The sequence below is a fragment of the Meriones unguiculatus genome, chromosome 6, assembly GCF_030254825.1.
Source record: "Meriones unguiculatus strain TT.TT164.6M chromosome 6, Bangor_MerUng_6.1, whole genome shotgun sequence".
In the NCBI taxonomy this organism is placed as follows: Eukaryota; Metazoa; Chordata; class Mammalia; order Rodentia; family Muridae; genus Meriones; species Meriones unguiculatus.
This window is the reverse complement of record NC_083354.1, coordinates 372,425-382,658: the sequence shown is the minus strand read 5'-3', so window position 1 is coordinate 382,658 and position 10,234 is coordinate 372,425. Positions and strand designations below refer to the sequence as shown.

The window sequence follows — 10,234 nt, the reverse complement described above, 5'->3', positions numbered from 1 at the left end:
TGCATATCATGAGCAATAAAGATGAAACAAATAGATAGGACATGAGGCAGTGTCTAAATTCCCCACTAGATCTAAAGGAGAATTGTAACCACACAGGGCAAGGGTATCAGATGAGCCAGGGCTTAAAGGCAGACAATTACAACCAGAAAACCACTTCTAATGCATGCTTAGCTTTTCTTGAGTATAAATATGTTAGGTACATGTAAAGCAAAGCACCAATAAGAAAGTAGTCACTACTTATGTGTTAGGAATAGGGGGCTCATGAGGACAGCCTTTGCTCTGGACCTTACTGCAACACACACAACTTCTGTTTGCCAGGTGTAATTCAAAGTCACTTGACAGAAGTACCTGAGGCTCCTCCCACTACTACAGCAGCTACAACTTCTCAGAAATATTTTCATCATGATCCAACTCTGTTGCTTGTGGAATTTCTTGAGTTTGATGTTTTTGAGCCACAATTAACCCTCTAGTCGTAGCCTTCATTTTAAATCTAGTATGTTTCTAACTACCTCCCCAACCAGAGAAACGTAAGCAGTTGTTTTAACTAAATTGTTGGCTCTTCCCACAGTGAACATTTTCTTTGAAAATACAATCTTACTCCATGAGAAGACAAACCTATTTAATGTCATGAGAAGATTCAGCTTTAGACCTCGCCATCAGAAGACATCTGTGGAATCTGCTGGACACTGTTTTGCTGCCTGGGGATCATGGAGCTTCACCTTTGGAAACTATTACTAGGAACTGGATTTGAAGGATTCATGGGACTGAGCTGTAGGGGTGTGTCAGGATGCCTGGTTGAGGAAGAGAAACCAGCAGACTGAACTGGAGGGTGTATTTCTCCTTGTGTGTGTGAAGCAGGGTAATCAGTACAGTGTCCTCACCACCTGCCCAGGATTTCATCACTGTATAGAGAAGCCAGTGGGCCGGGTTGGTGTGCTCCCTGATTGTGAGGGTGGATGTGTAAGTTTCCTGGATATAGCCAAGAGTTTCCTCATATTCAGTTACCCTCCTGTCAGGCCTTTCTTCTTGTCTAGCCACACATGACCATAGGATGCTGTAATCCAGTATTTTAGTGCTGTTTGAGTTTTTCCTTTTGTAATGTTATCTCTTTTATTGCTATGAAATATTAAAATACTATTAAATATCAAAGATGGTTGACTGTTTTTTTCCCACCTGTTTTTAAGATAGGGTTTCTTTTATTTTTTCTTCCATTTATCTATTTATTTATTTAACCACTTTACAGCCTTATCTTAGCCTTCTTCCTCCTTTCCTCCCAATCTCTCCATTAAGCCCCCCACCATTTTCCTTCTCAGAGCAGAGTATACACTCCATGGGTACCAACCCACCCTGGCACCTCAAGTCACAGCAGGACTAAGCACATACTCTCCCACTGAGGCCTTACAAGGTAGCCCAGCTAGGAGAAAGGGATCCAGATGTAGGTAGCAAAGTCAGACAAACTCTACTCACATTGTTGGGGGACCCATATGGTAACTAAGCTAAGCATCTGCTACATATGTGTAGGGGGTCTACGTCTGGCCAATTCATGCCTCTGGTTGGTGGTTCAGTCTCTGTGAGCCCCCATGTGCCCAGGTTTCTTTATTCTATAGGTCTTGTGGTATGCTTGACCCCACTAGCTCCCTCAATCCTTCCTCCCACTTTTCCAAAAGTCTCCCCTAGTTTGTCATATAGGTTGGCTAAGACAGGTTTTTCTTTATGTAGCTCTGACTTTCCTGGAACTCAGTCTGTAGACCAGGCTGGACTGGAATTCACAGAGATCTTCCTGTCTCTGTCTTCCAATGCCAAGATTAAAGGTATTTCTTCCTTATTTCCTTCCTGTTTTCCATGCTTCTTTTCTTCCTTCCTTTTACAAAAAGTTTTTCCAGGGAACTGGACAGTAGCCTACCAGAGAGTGCCTCTGAAAGACTCTACCCAGTAGGGTATTGAAGCAAATTCTGAGACTCTTAGCCAAACTTTGGACAGAGTGCAGTTAAACTTTGGAAAGATGTGGGATATATAGGCTTGGAATTCCCTGCTGTGGTTTTTCCCTTTAAACACTCTACCCTCCCTAGGCTCTGGGATGCTCTTTCTGAACTGCTGCATCAGGGACAATTGAAGGGCCAAGCTGGAGCTTGAATAAAGACCCTTGTGTGTTTGCATCAGACTAGTGTTCCTGATGCCTCTTTGGAGGGAAGGGGTCTCATGATCTAAGCATAACAGGATCAACCTGCCACTTTGTTGCTCTCTTACTCTCTCACTCTCCTGTTCTTTCCACTTTCTATGTAGGTATGCCTCCCTTTTTCCCCATCATGTCTCCCTCAATCCTTCTCTCTCTCTCTCTCTCTCTCTCTCTCTCTCTCTCTCTCTCTCCAATAAACCTCTTTCATGTAAAATCTGTGCACATCGTCATTTCATTGGTCTTAACGTTGGGCCAGGAAGGGCTCTCCTGGTATCACCACGTCTGGTCACACCAGGAACCTTTACTCAGACCACGATGCCTGCAACAGATTTTTCTTCTGATCCACCTATCCCTAAACCCCACTTTACCATATAAGCATTAAAATGTGCACTTCCTCTCAACTGCCCTGACCTTACCTTGTACAACTGTCTCTCTGCTCTTGGCTACTCAGACTTGGCATCCTGCCATATGCTCTGAGCACCCAAGACAAGGCAGACACTCATGGTGAGCCAAAATCGGCTTGGGGAAACTAAAATGGTCATGCCAGATGCTGAAAGTGCCACTTCAGACACAGACACAACCTGCTTCTAAACAATTGCTGTTAGGTAAACAATTGCCTGGGACCCTGCACACACACAGATGGCTTTAGATTGCTCTGCTACCTCAGGCACTGTGAGTGAGGTGTTCAGGCCCTGTGTTGGTTGCCGCTTGACACATCCCGCAGATCTGTCAATGGAGATCCTGAATGGGGGAGTGGGAATGGAAAAGAACAAGAGACTTGAGAAATGAAGACCAAGGCAGTTTCTCTGATCAAGGTCTCAGTTTATTTGAATTTTTCATACAACTTCATAGGCAGGGTGGAAGGAATACAATTGCCTTTGGCAGGGTTACTAAGTGACTAGGAATCACAGGATGGCCCACCAGAGGTGTCACAAGATGTGATAATAATGTTTGTTTGGAAAGTTCCTCAGAAGTGTTACTTGGGAATCCCCAAGGGGAGGAAGATTTAAGGTATTTCAGGAAGATGATCTTATTGAAAGCCCCAGGTCAGCCAGGAATGCACTATTGTATCCAAGCAGTAGGCCATTAAGCCAGGTCAGGCCAGATGCCAAAAATTCAGGAGGCAGCAAGGTGCCAGAACTCCCCACATTTTTTTTCACATGTTCTTTTTATTCAAGAGTTTGCGCACAGGCAGTATTTAAAGTCAGGCTTTTAAATTAAAGGCCTAAACTACGTAATTTTGCAAATATGACCCTGGCAAAGAATGAGCGTCTGGATGACATAAACGCTACTTATCCTGGAGTCCACGTCTGTAACATAGAACATACAAGGTCGGTATCACTGAAAACAATTGAGAAACCACAGGTGCTGGGTAAATCTGTCAATGAAGAGAAACATCAGTTTCAGCCTTGCAGAGTGTGAAACCAGCAACAAGTTCTTCTGTGGCAGAGCATCAATTGTGCTTCAGAACTTTGCCTGTAAAGTCTTTCTCCACCAGTAAATCAGCATATCTCTGCTCAAGCTCCTTCTGTCGTTCCTGTTGTCGCTGCACATCTTCTTTTAGACACTCCAGCCTGTGGGGAATAGCAGAGTCTTCATGTTTCTTGAGTTCTTCAAAAGTGCGTAGCTCCAAGTGAGCCTGCTCAATTTGGTCCCATAAGTCATTCAACTGGTTCATGAGCCCCATAGCACGAGACTGGTAACCACCAAGCAAAATTTTCAACTTCTTTTCCATCTTTGCAGCTCTCTTGGCTTCTGTTGTCATGTGACCCCTGTTTATCTCAAGTCTCTTTTCAAGTGATTCAATTCTGTCCTTTTTGCTAGCAAGATTAGCCCTTGTATAGCGGCTCTGATCAGGAAGATATAGGACTTGACTGTAGCATTCTTCCCACACCTGGTTGTAAGCTTCACTGGAGAGTTCTCCATGACTCATTCCTTGTTTTACCACTTCCATCTCTTGTATCAGAACATCCTGGGCCTTTTTCAGTTCTTCTTTGGAGAACTTCCCATAAGGGCTATGCTCCAGATAGGTAATGTGCTCTGCATAGTTGGTAGCAAATCTAACATGTTTTCCCTTTTTATTTCCAGATGGCTCATAGGGGTGATGTAGAAGGTCATAATGAAGCATCGTAATCATTTCTTTTTTGATCAGTTCTTCGCTTTTCTGTAAATCTGTTAGAGGTGGTTCTACACTTAAAGGTCTTAAAATAGTTTCATTTACTTCAGATGGTCTTGGTAGATCCTTCTGAACAGCTTTGTGCATTCGTTTCATTTCCTTTACATGCTCATCATCTCGTATTACCTGCTCTTGAGCATCCACATCAGCAGCATCTTCGATGTAGGTGTCGTCTATTTCATGTTCTTCCAGCTCCTTCTCAGCATTTTCTGGTAGAACAATTTCAAAATCATTCTTAGGCGCAGGGAGGCCCAACAACCCTAGACGGAGATGTTCACGAGATTCTCCTTCCATCTGCTTCACAAAAGAGGGGTCACTATAGTCTGCCATTCCATCCTCTGGATTAATGTTTAATTTGTCTCTCAGTGGTGTTCTGTCTGGGGTGGCATTAGTGACTGGTTTGGGGGTTGTTCCACTCCAGGGAGTCAGCCCTTTAGCTCCATTAGAAGAAGTCCTGAAAGGAGTAGACAGAACCTTATTTGGAGTCTGCACAACCTGATGCTGTGGGGTCACTCCAGAGAAGTCACTCTTGTGCAGTAGAGTATTAAGCCCACCTTTCAGTGGAGTGTCCACATTGGTCAAGGCCATGAGGTTCTGAGCTTCCTGCAGAATCCTGTCTTGGGAGCCTGTGGTTTGTGGTGTTCTCAGAGTGATGCTGTTGTTTGTGACATTGTACTCAGACAGGACAGTGCTGGAAGCAGAATTTGTGATTCTAGACTCCTCTGCAGTCTGCCGTGCAAACACACTGGCCTGGCCTCCAAGAGCGCCCCCTTCACCTTTTTTTGTTAAATAGTAAAATATCTTTTCTAAGCAAAAATTTCAGTTACGTAAATAATTGAAAATAAAAAAATATCATGGATTTTTCTTTTGTAAATTGTTCACTCACCCAATGAATTTCCTCAGGCCTCAGCAATGTTTGGTAGAGATGCAGTAATGTTAGCTCAGCTCTGGGGTCAGATCCTCCATGTGTGGAGGTGATAGATCTAGCAGGGTCTGGAGCCAGAAGGTTTGGAAACACACTCTGTCTAGTCTGGAGAAGAATGAACCTGGTTAGGCCTTGGAATCTCCTTTTATGGAGGCTCTGAAGACCACGCCCACTTCCTTCCCTGGTTGCTTTTACTAATGCTTCCAATAGGTGAGCTCCAGTAGATTGAATCAACCCTCTTTCCAGTCTCCACAAGCAAATCCCCACAACAAGGTTTCCTGAGTTACTGTTTAGCTGGATGGCAGCTCACACCTTTAATCCCAGAGTCCTAGGGACTGTGCTACTGAAGCAAAAAGATTTTTTTAGTTCAAGGCCAGCCTAAAATATAGAGTAAGAACTTTGCTTTTTTTAAAAAAGTAATTTTACAATATTTTGCTGTACCTAAATATTTTACAGTGTGCTTATAGTTTGCTTTTGATCATGTAACAGATGATGATGATCTACCAAAGACTACTTTCTCCAGGCATCTTCATTCCCTAATTCCCTACTCACTCAACTTTATTTTCTAAAAAAAAAAAAAGAAAAATCCATAAATCTCATTCTATTTACTATTGACTCTGTAGAGTGACACTGGAGTTCAAGGTTTTCTAGCTCCCTGGCTGTCTTTAGTTCATGTTGACCAGACAGAGAATTCTGTGTTAATGCTGTAGATGTGCAATAGTTAAGAAACTTCTGCATCTCAACCAGGTACTTTTGCACAGGCTGAGTTTGTATTTTTCATGTTCTTAGCTAAATACTTTCCCGTTCTCTTCCCTTCTTACAGATCCTTTAAATCATCAGCCACAGAAAGTTTGGCTAGGGTCTTAGGTGGATCCTCACACCTGGAAAGATCTGGGTTTGGGTGGGGCTTTCTACTTCAAATAATTCAATCAAGAAAAAAACCCTTGAAAGAAAAATTCCAGCTGGGTGGGTGTGATGTAATTGCTTATAATCCTAGCACTCAGGGAGGCAGAAGCAGGTGGATCTCTGTGAGTTCAAGCCTAGCCTGGTATCCAAAGTGAGTCCAGGACAACCAAGATTTCATTGAAAAACCCTGTCAAGAAAAGGAAAGAAAAGAAAGAAAGACAAAAAGAAAGAAAGAAAGATAGAAGGAAAGAAAGAAAGAGAGTGAGAGAGAGAGATTCCAGCCTCATGGGTTTTAGTTAACTCCAGATGCAGTCAAGTTGACAAGCAAGAATAGCAGCACAAGAACTGACCACTTTGTACTAGATGATTAGTTAGGGAGCTCATCCCTGATAGAGGCTAATTCTTCTTCTAGGGGTGGGACTTTTTCAAAATTTTCCACTACCACATCAATATGTCCATTGTTCTGGTATTGTTTATGTAGGCATTTCTAGAAGAGGCAGTTTCACAAAAGACTTCCTGGTATTCTGGCTCTTCCTAGCTTTCTCACCTTCTTCCAAAATGTTTCTGGAATCAATGATGCAGGGGTTAGGATATAGGTGTATCTCTTGGGGCTGGGATCCCCATGATCTGTTGGTTTTTGCAGTCTGTGCAGCTGTGGTATTCCTTGAATGTCTGCCTGTGTGGCTCATTGCTTCTTTTCTATATTATTTGTAAATAAGCTTCACTAGAATTTTTAAAACTGGATTTGCAATCTATTGTTTTGTTTACTTTGATAGTAAACCAAATCAATGATAAGTTAATGTCTCTGCAAGTATGAGATCAAGGAAGCACAGGAAGATTGGCAGGAAAAGAGCAGTTATGATTACTTACTTGTCATGGCAGTTTTCCACGTTGAGCTGAGGATCCACCTAAAACCCTAGCCAAACCTTCTGTGGCTGATGATTTAAAGGATCTGTAAGAAGGGAAGAGAAGAGAAGGGGAAAGTGATGCAATTTTATTTCAGCTAAAAACACGAAAAATACAAACCCAGCTTCCATGGGCAAAAGTACCTGGTAGAGATGCGGAAGTTTCTTAACTATTGCACATCTACAGCATTAAGACAGAATTCTCTGTCTGTTTAACATGAACTCTAGACAGCTGGGGAGCTAGAAAACCTTGAACTCCAATGTCACTCTACAGAGTCAAAAGTAAACAGAATGAGATTTATGGATTTCTTTTTTTTTTTTTTTTTTTTTTTTTTAGGGAATGAAGATTAGCTGAAGAAAGAAGTCTTTGGTATTTGCTAAAATCAGAAGTTGATGACATCATCATCAGTTACATGATCAAAAGCAAAATGTGAGCACACTGTGAAATATTTAGGGACAGCAAAATATTGTAAAATTCCTTTTAAAAAAAAACAAACAAATTTCTAACCACAAGGGGAATACAAAGTGAATAAAGTGTAATTAACAAAGAATTTTAAAAAACTAAAAAAAAAACAAAAACAAAAACAAAAAGTTCTTAATCTATATTTTAGGCTGCCTTGAAATAAAAAATCTTTGTGTTTCAGTAGTACAGTTCCTACGACTCTGGGATTAAAGGTGTGAGCTGCCATCCAGCTAAACAGTAACTCAGGAAACCTTGTTGTGGGGATTTGCTTGTGGAGATTGGAAACAGGGTTGATTCAATCTACTGTAGCTCACCTATTGGAAGCATTAATAAAACCAACCAGGGGAGGAAGTGGGCGCGGTCTTCAGAGCCTCTATAAAAGGAGATTCCAGAGCTTAGCCAGGTTCATTCTTCTCCAGACTGGATAGAGTGTGTATCCAAACTTTCTGGCTCCAGACCCTGCTAGACCATTACCCTCCACACATTGAGGATCTGACCCTAGAGTTGAGCTAACATTACTATCAAACTTTACTGAGGCCAGAGAAAATTCTTTGGAACATTACTGCATCTCTACCAAACATTGCTGAAGCCAGAGAAAATTCACTGGGTGAGTGAATAATTTACAAGAGAAAAATCCTTGATGTTTTCTTAATTTCAATTTATTGTGGAACTGAAACTTCTGCTTAGAAGAGATATTTTTGTATTTAACAAAAAAAAAAGTGACTCTGTCTCCATTTAGTTATCTGATATAATGTGTGTTAAAGTTATGGATAATTTTACATTTATCTTTCTCTACACTTTATTTGACCTGATGTGTTGTTATACTGAGAGAGAGTCACAACATGCTTTTCAATTTTTTTGCATTGTCTAAGTTCTAAAATATTTTAGGAACTTTCTGTTTTGTATGTACTATCACCTCTAAATAATGGATATATGTAAAATATGTAAAAAATGAATGCTCTAAACTGTTTAAAAACATACCCGAACTTAGAGATATTTAAGAACAGCATAAAGGTACAATATCTTGTTTCTATTTGTTGACAATTATGAACAAATGTGCTAGGAATATAGTTGAGCAAGTCTCCTTGTGGAATGGTCGAGCATGTATTGGGTATGTGCTGTGTCTTGAGGAAAGTCTATTCCCAGTTTTCTGAGAAACATCCAGATTGATCTCTACAGTCATAAAAATTTGCATTCCCACCAGCAATGGAGGAGTGCTCCCCTTTCTCCATACATCCTCACCAGCATGGGCTATCACTTGATATATAAAGCATAGACACTCTTGGGAGTGGGAGTCCTTCCATGCCAGTGACAGGAGACATTACTGAATCCTGTTTCAACTGCCCAGTTCTTTGAAAATGAATTTTGTTCCATAAATATAAAAAAAGAAAGCAAAGCATGTACAGTTTATATCTTTCATAATATTCTATATACCTTCAGGTTAGGCTTTTCCAGCTCCGTTCTGTTGATTTAACCAAACATTTTTCTTGATTTTTCAGACCACATAAAAGTTTTCATCAGAACCCTTTTCATTACTTTGTAAAAACTGCATTTTTCATAATTGGCTCAAATAATATAGCTTGGTTTAACAAAAGAAATAACAGTCTTTTGTTTTCCCCCAAAGGATTGAGAAACTCTTCCAAGCTCCCTGTCAGAATGTCCAAGGTCACTGGGAGCTGAGGGTCTCAATGGTTCGTGAGTGAGCTTCCAAAGTTGCTGGGTCGGAACCCCAGAAGAATAAAAGATGACAACAGCAGCGAGACCAACTTTTGAACCTGCAAGAGGTGGAAGAGGAAAAGGAGAAGGGGATTTGAGCCAGCTGTCAAAGCAGTATTCAAGCAGAGACCTTCCCTCCCATACAAAGATAAAATACAGACAAACTACACAGGATGCCCCCGAAGAGGTTCGGAACCGTGACTTCAGGAGAGAGTTGGAAGAGAGAGAGAGAGCTGCTGCAAGGGGAAAGAATAGGGACTGTCCAACCCGAGAACATGCGACTTCCTCTTCAGTGTCAAAGAAGCCCCGCTTAGACCAAATCCCTGCTGCCATCCTTGATGCCGATGATCCTCTCACTGATGAGGAAGATGGGCATTTCGAAGGGGAGAGTGATGACGATGATGCTGCTGCTCTTCTTGCAGAGCTGGAAAAAATCAAGAAGGAAAGAGCTGAAGAGCAGGCCAGGAAGGAACAAGAACAAAAAGCAGAGGAAGAGAGAATTCGCATGGAAAACATTCTGAGTGGAAACCCTCTCCTTAATCTCACTGGCCCATCCCAGCCTCAGGCCAACTTCAAGGTTAAAAGAAGGTGGTACGACGACGCTGTTTTTAAGAACTGTGCAAAAGGTGTAGGTGATCAGAAGAAAGACAAAAGATTTGTAAACGATTCACTGCGATCTAAATTTCACAAAAAGTTCATGGAGAAATATGTTAAGTAGTGCAGTTTTATGTGCTTAATAAAAGACTGAAATGCCAAGGGAAAAAAATGCCAAGGGCACTGTCTAAACTACTTGATAAACTTTAAAATGTTTCATAGCTTTAAACATATTTTTAGAACCTGTATTTGCAATATGAAAAAAATCCGTTTTTCAAAGTACCCTTTTAAGGAATGAAGCCATAAAGTATAACTATGATTTTAAAAGTCAAAACCAAATTTTATCAATGTAAACAATTCAGTACTTTTAAAA

At 41.1% G+C, this 10,234-nt stretch overlaps 2 protein-coding genes across 2 annotated transcripts; one reads left to right on the top strand and one right to left on the bottom strand.

The window, feature by feature from the left end:
• Positions 1–3,543: 3,543 nt before the first annotated feature.
• Positions 3,544–7,060, bottom strand: LOC132654776 (cell division cycle 5-like protein). The gene is given in 4 exon segments (XM_060386079.1): positions 3,544–3,662; positions 3,664–5,102; positions 6,713–6,747; positions 7,054–7,060. Coding segments are annotated over 4 exon segments (1,503 nt in total). The 3' UTR covers positions 3,544–3,640.
• A 2,226-nt stretch (positions 7,061–9,286) lies between these two features.
• Positions 9,287–10,033, top strand: LOC132654889 (spliceosome-associated protein CWC15 homolog). Its single transcript, XM_060386164.1, has one exon. The coding sequence runs from the start codon at positions 9,296–9,298 to the stop codon at positions 9,983–9,985; it is 690 nt and encodes a 229-aa protein (XP_060242147.1). The 5' UTR covers positions 9,287–9,295; the 3' UTR covers positions 9,986–10,033.
• The last annotated feature ends 201 nt before the right edge of the window (positions 10,034–10,234 follow it).

What these genes read in the sequence shown, in the direction of transcription:
- LOC132654889 (XM_060386164.1), top strand. Translation starts at nt 9,296, where the DNA reads ATGACAACAGCAGCGAGACCAACTTTTGAACCTGCAAGAGGTGGAAGA.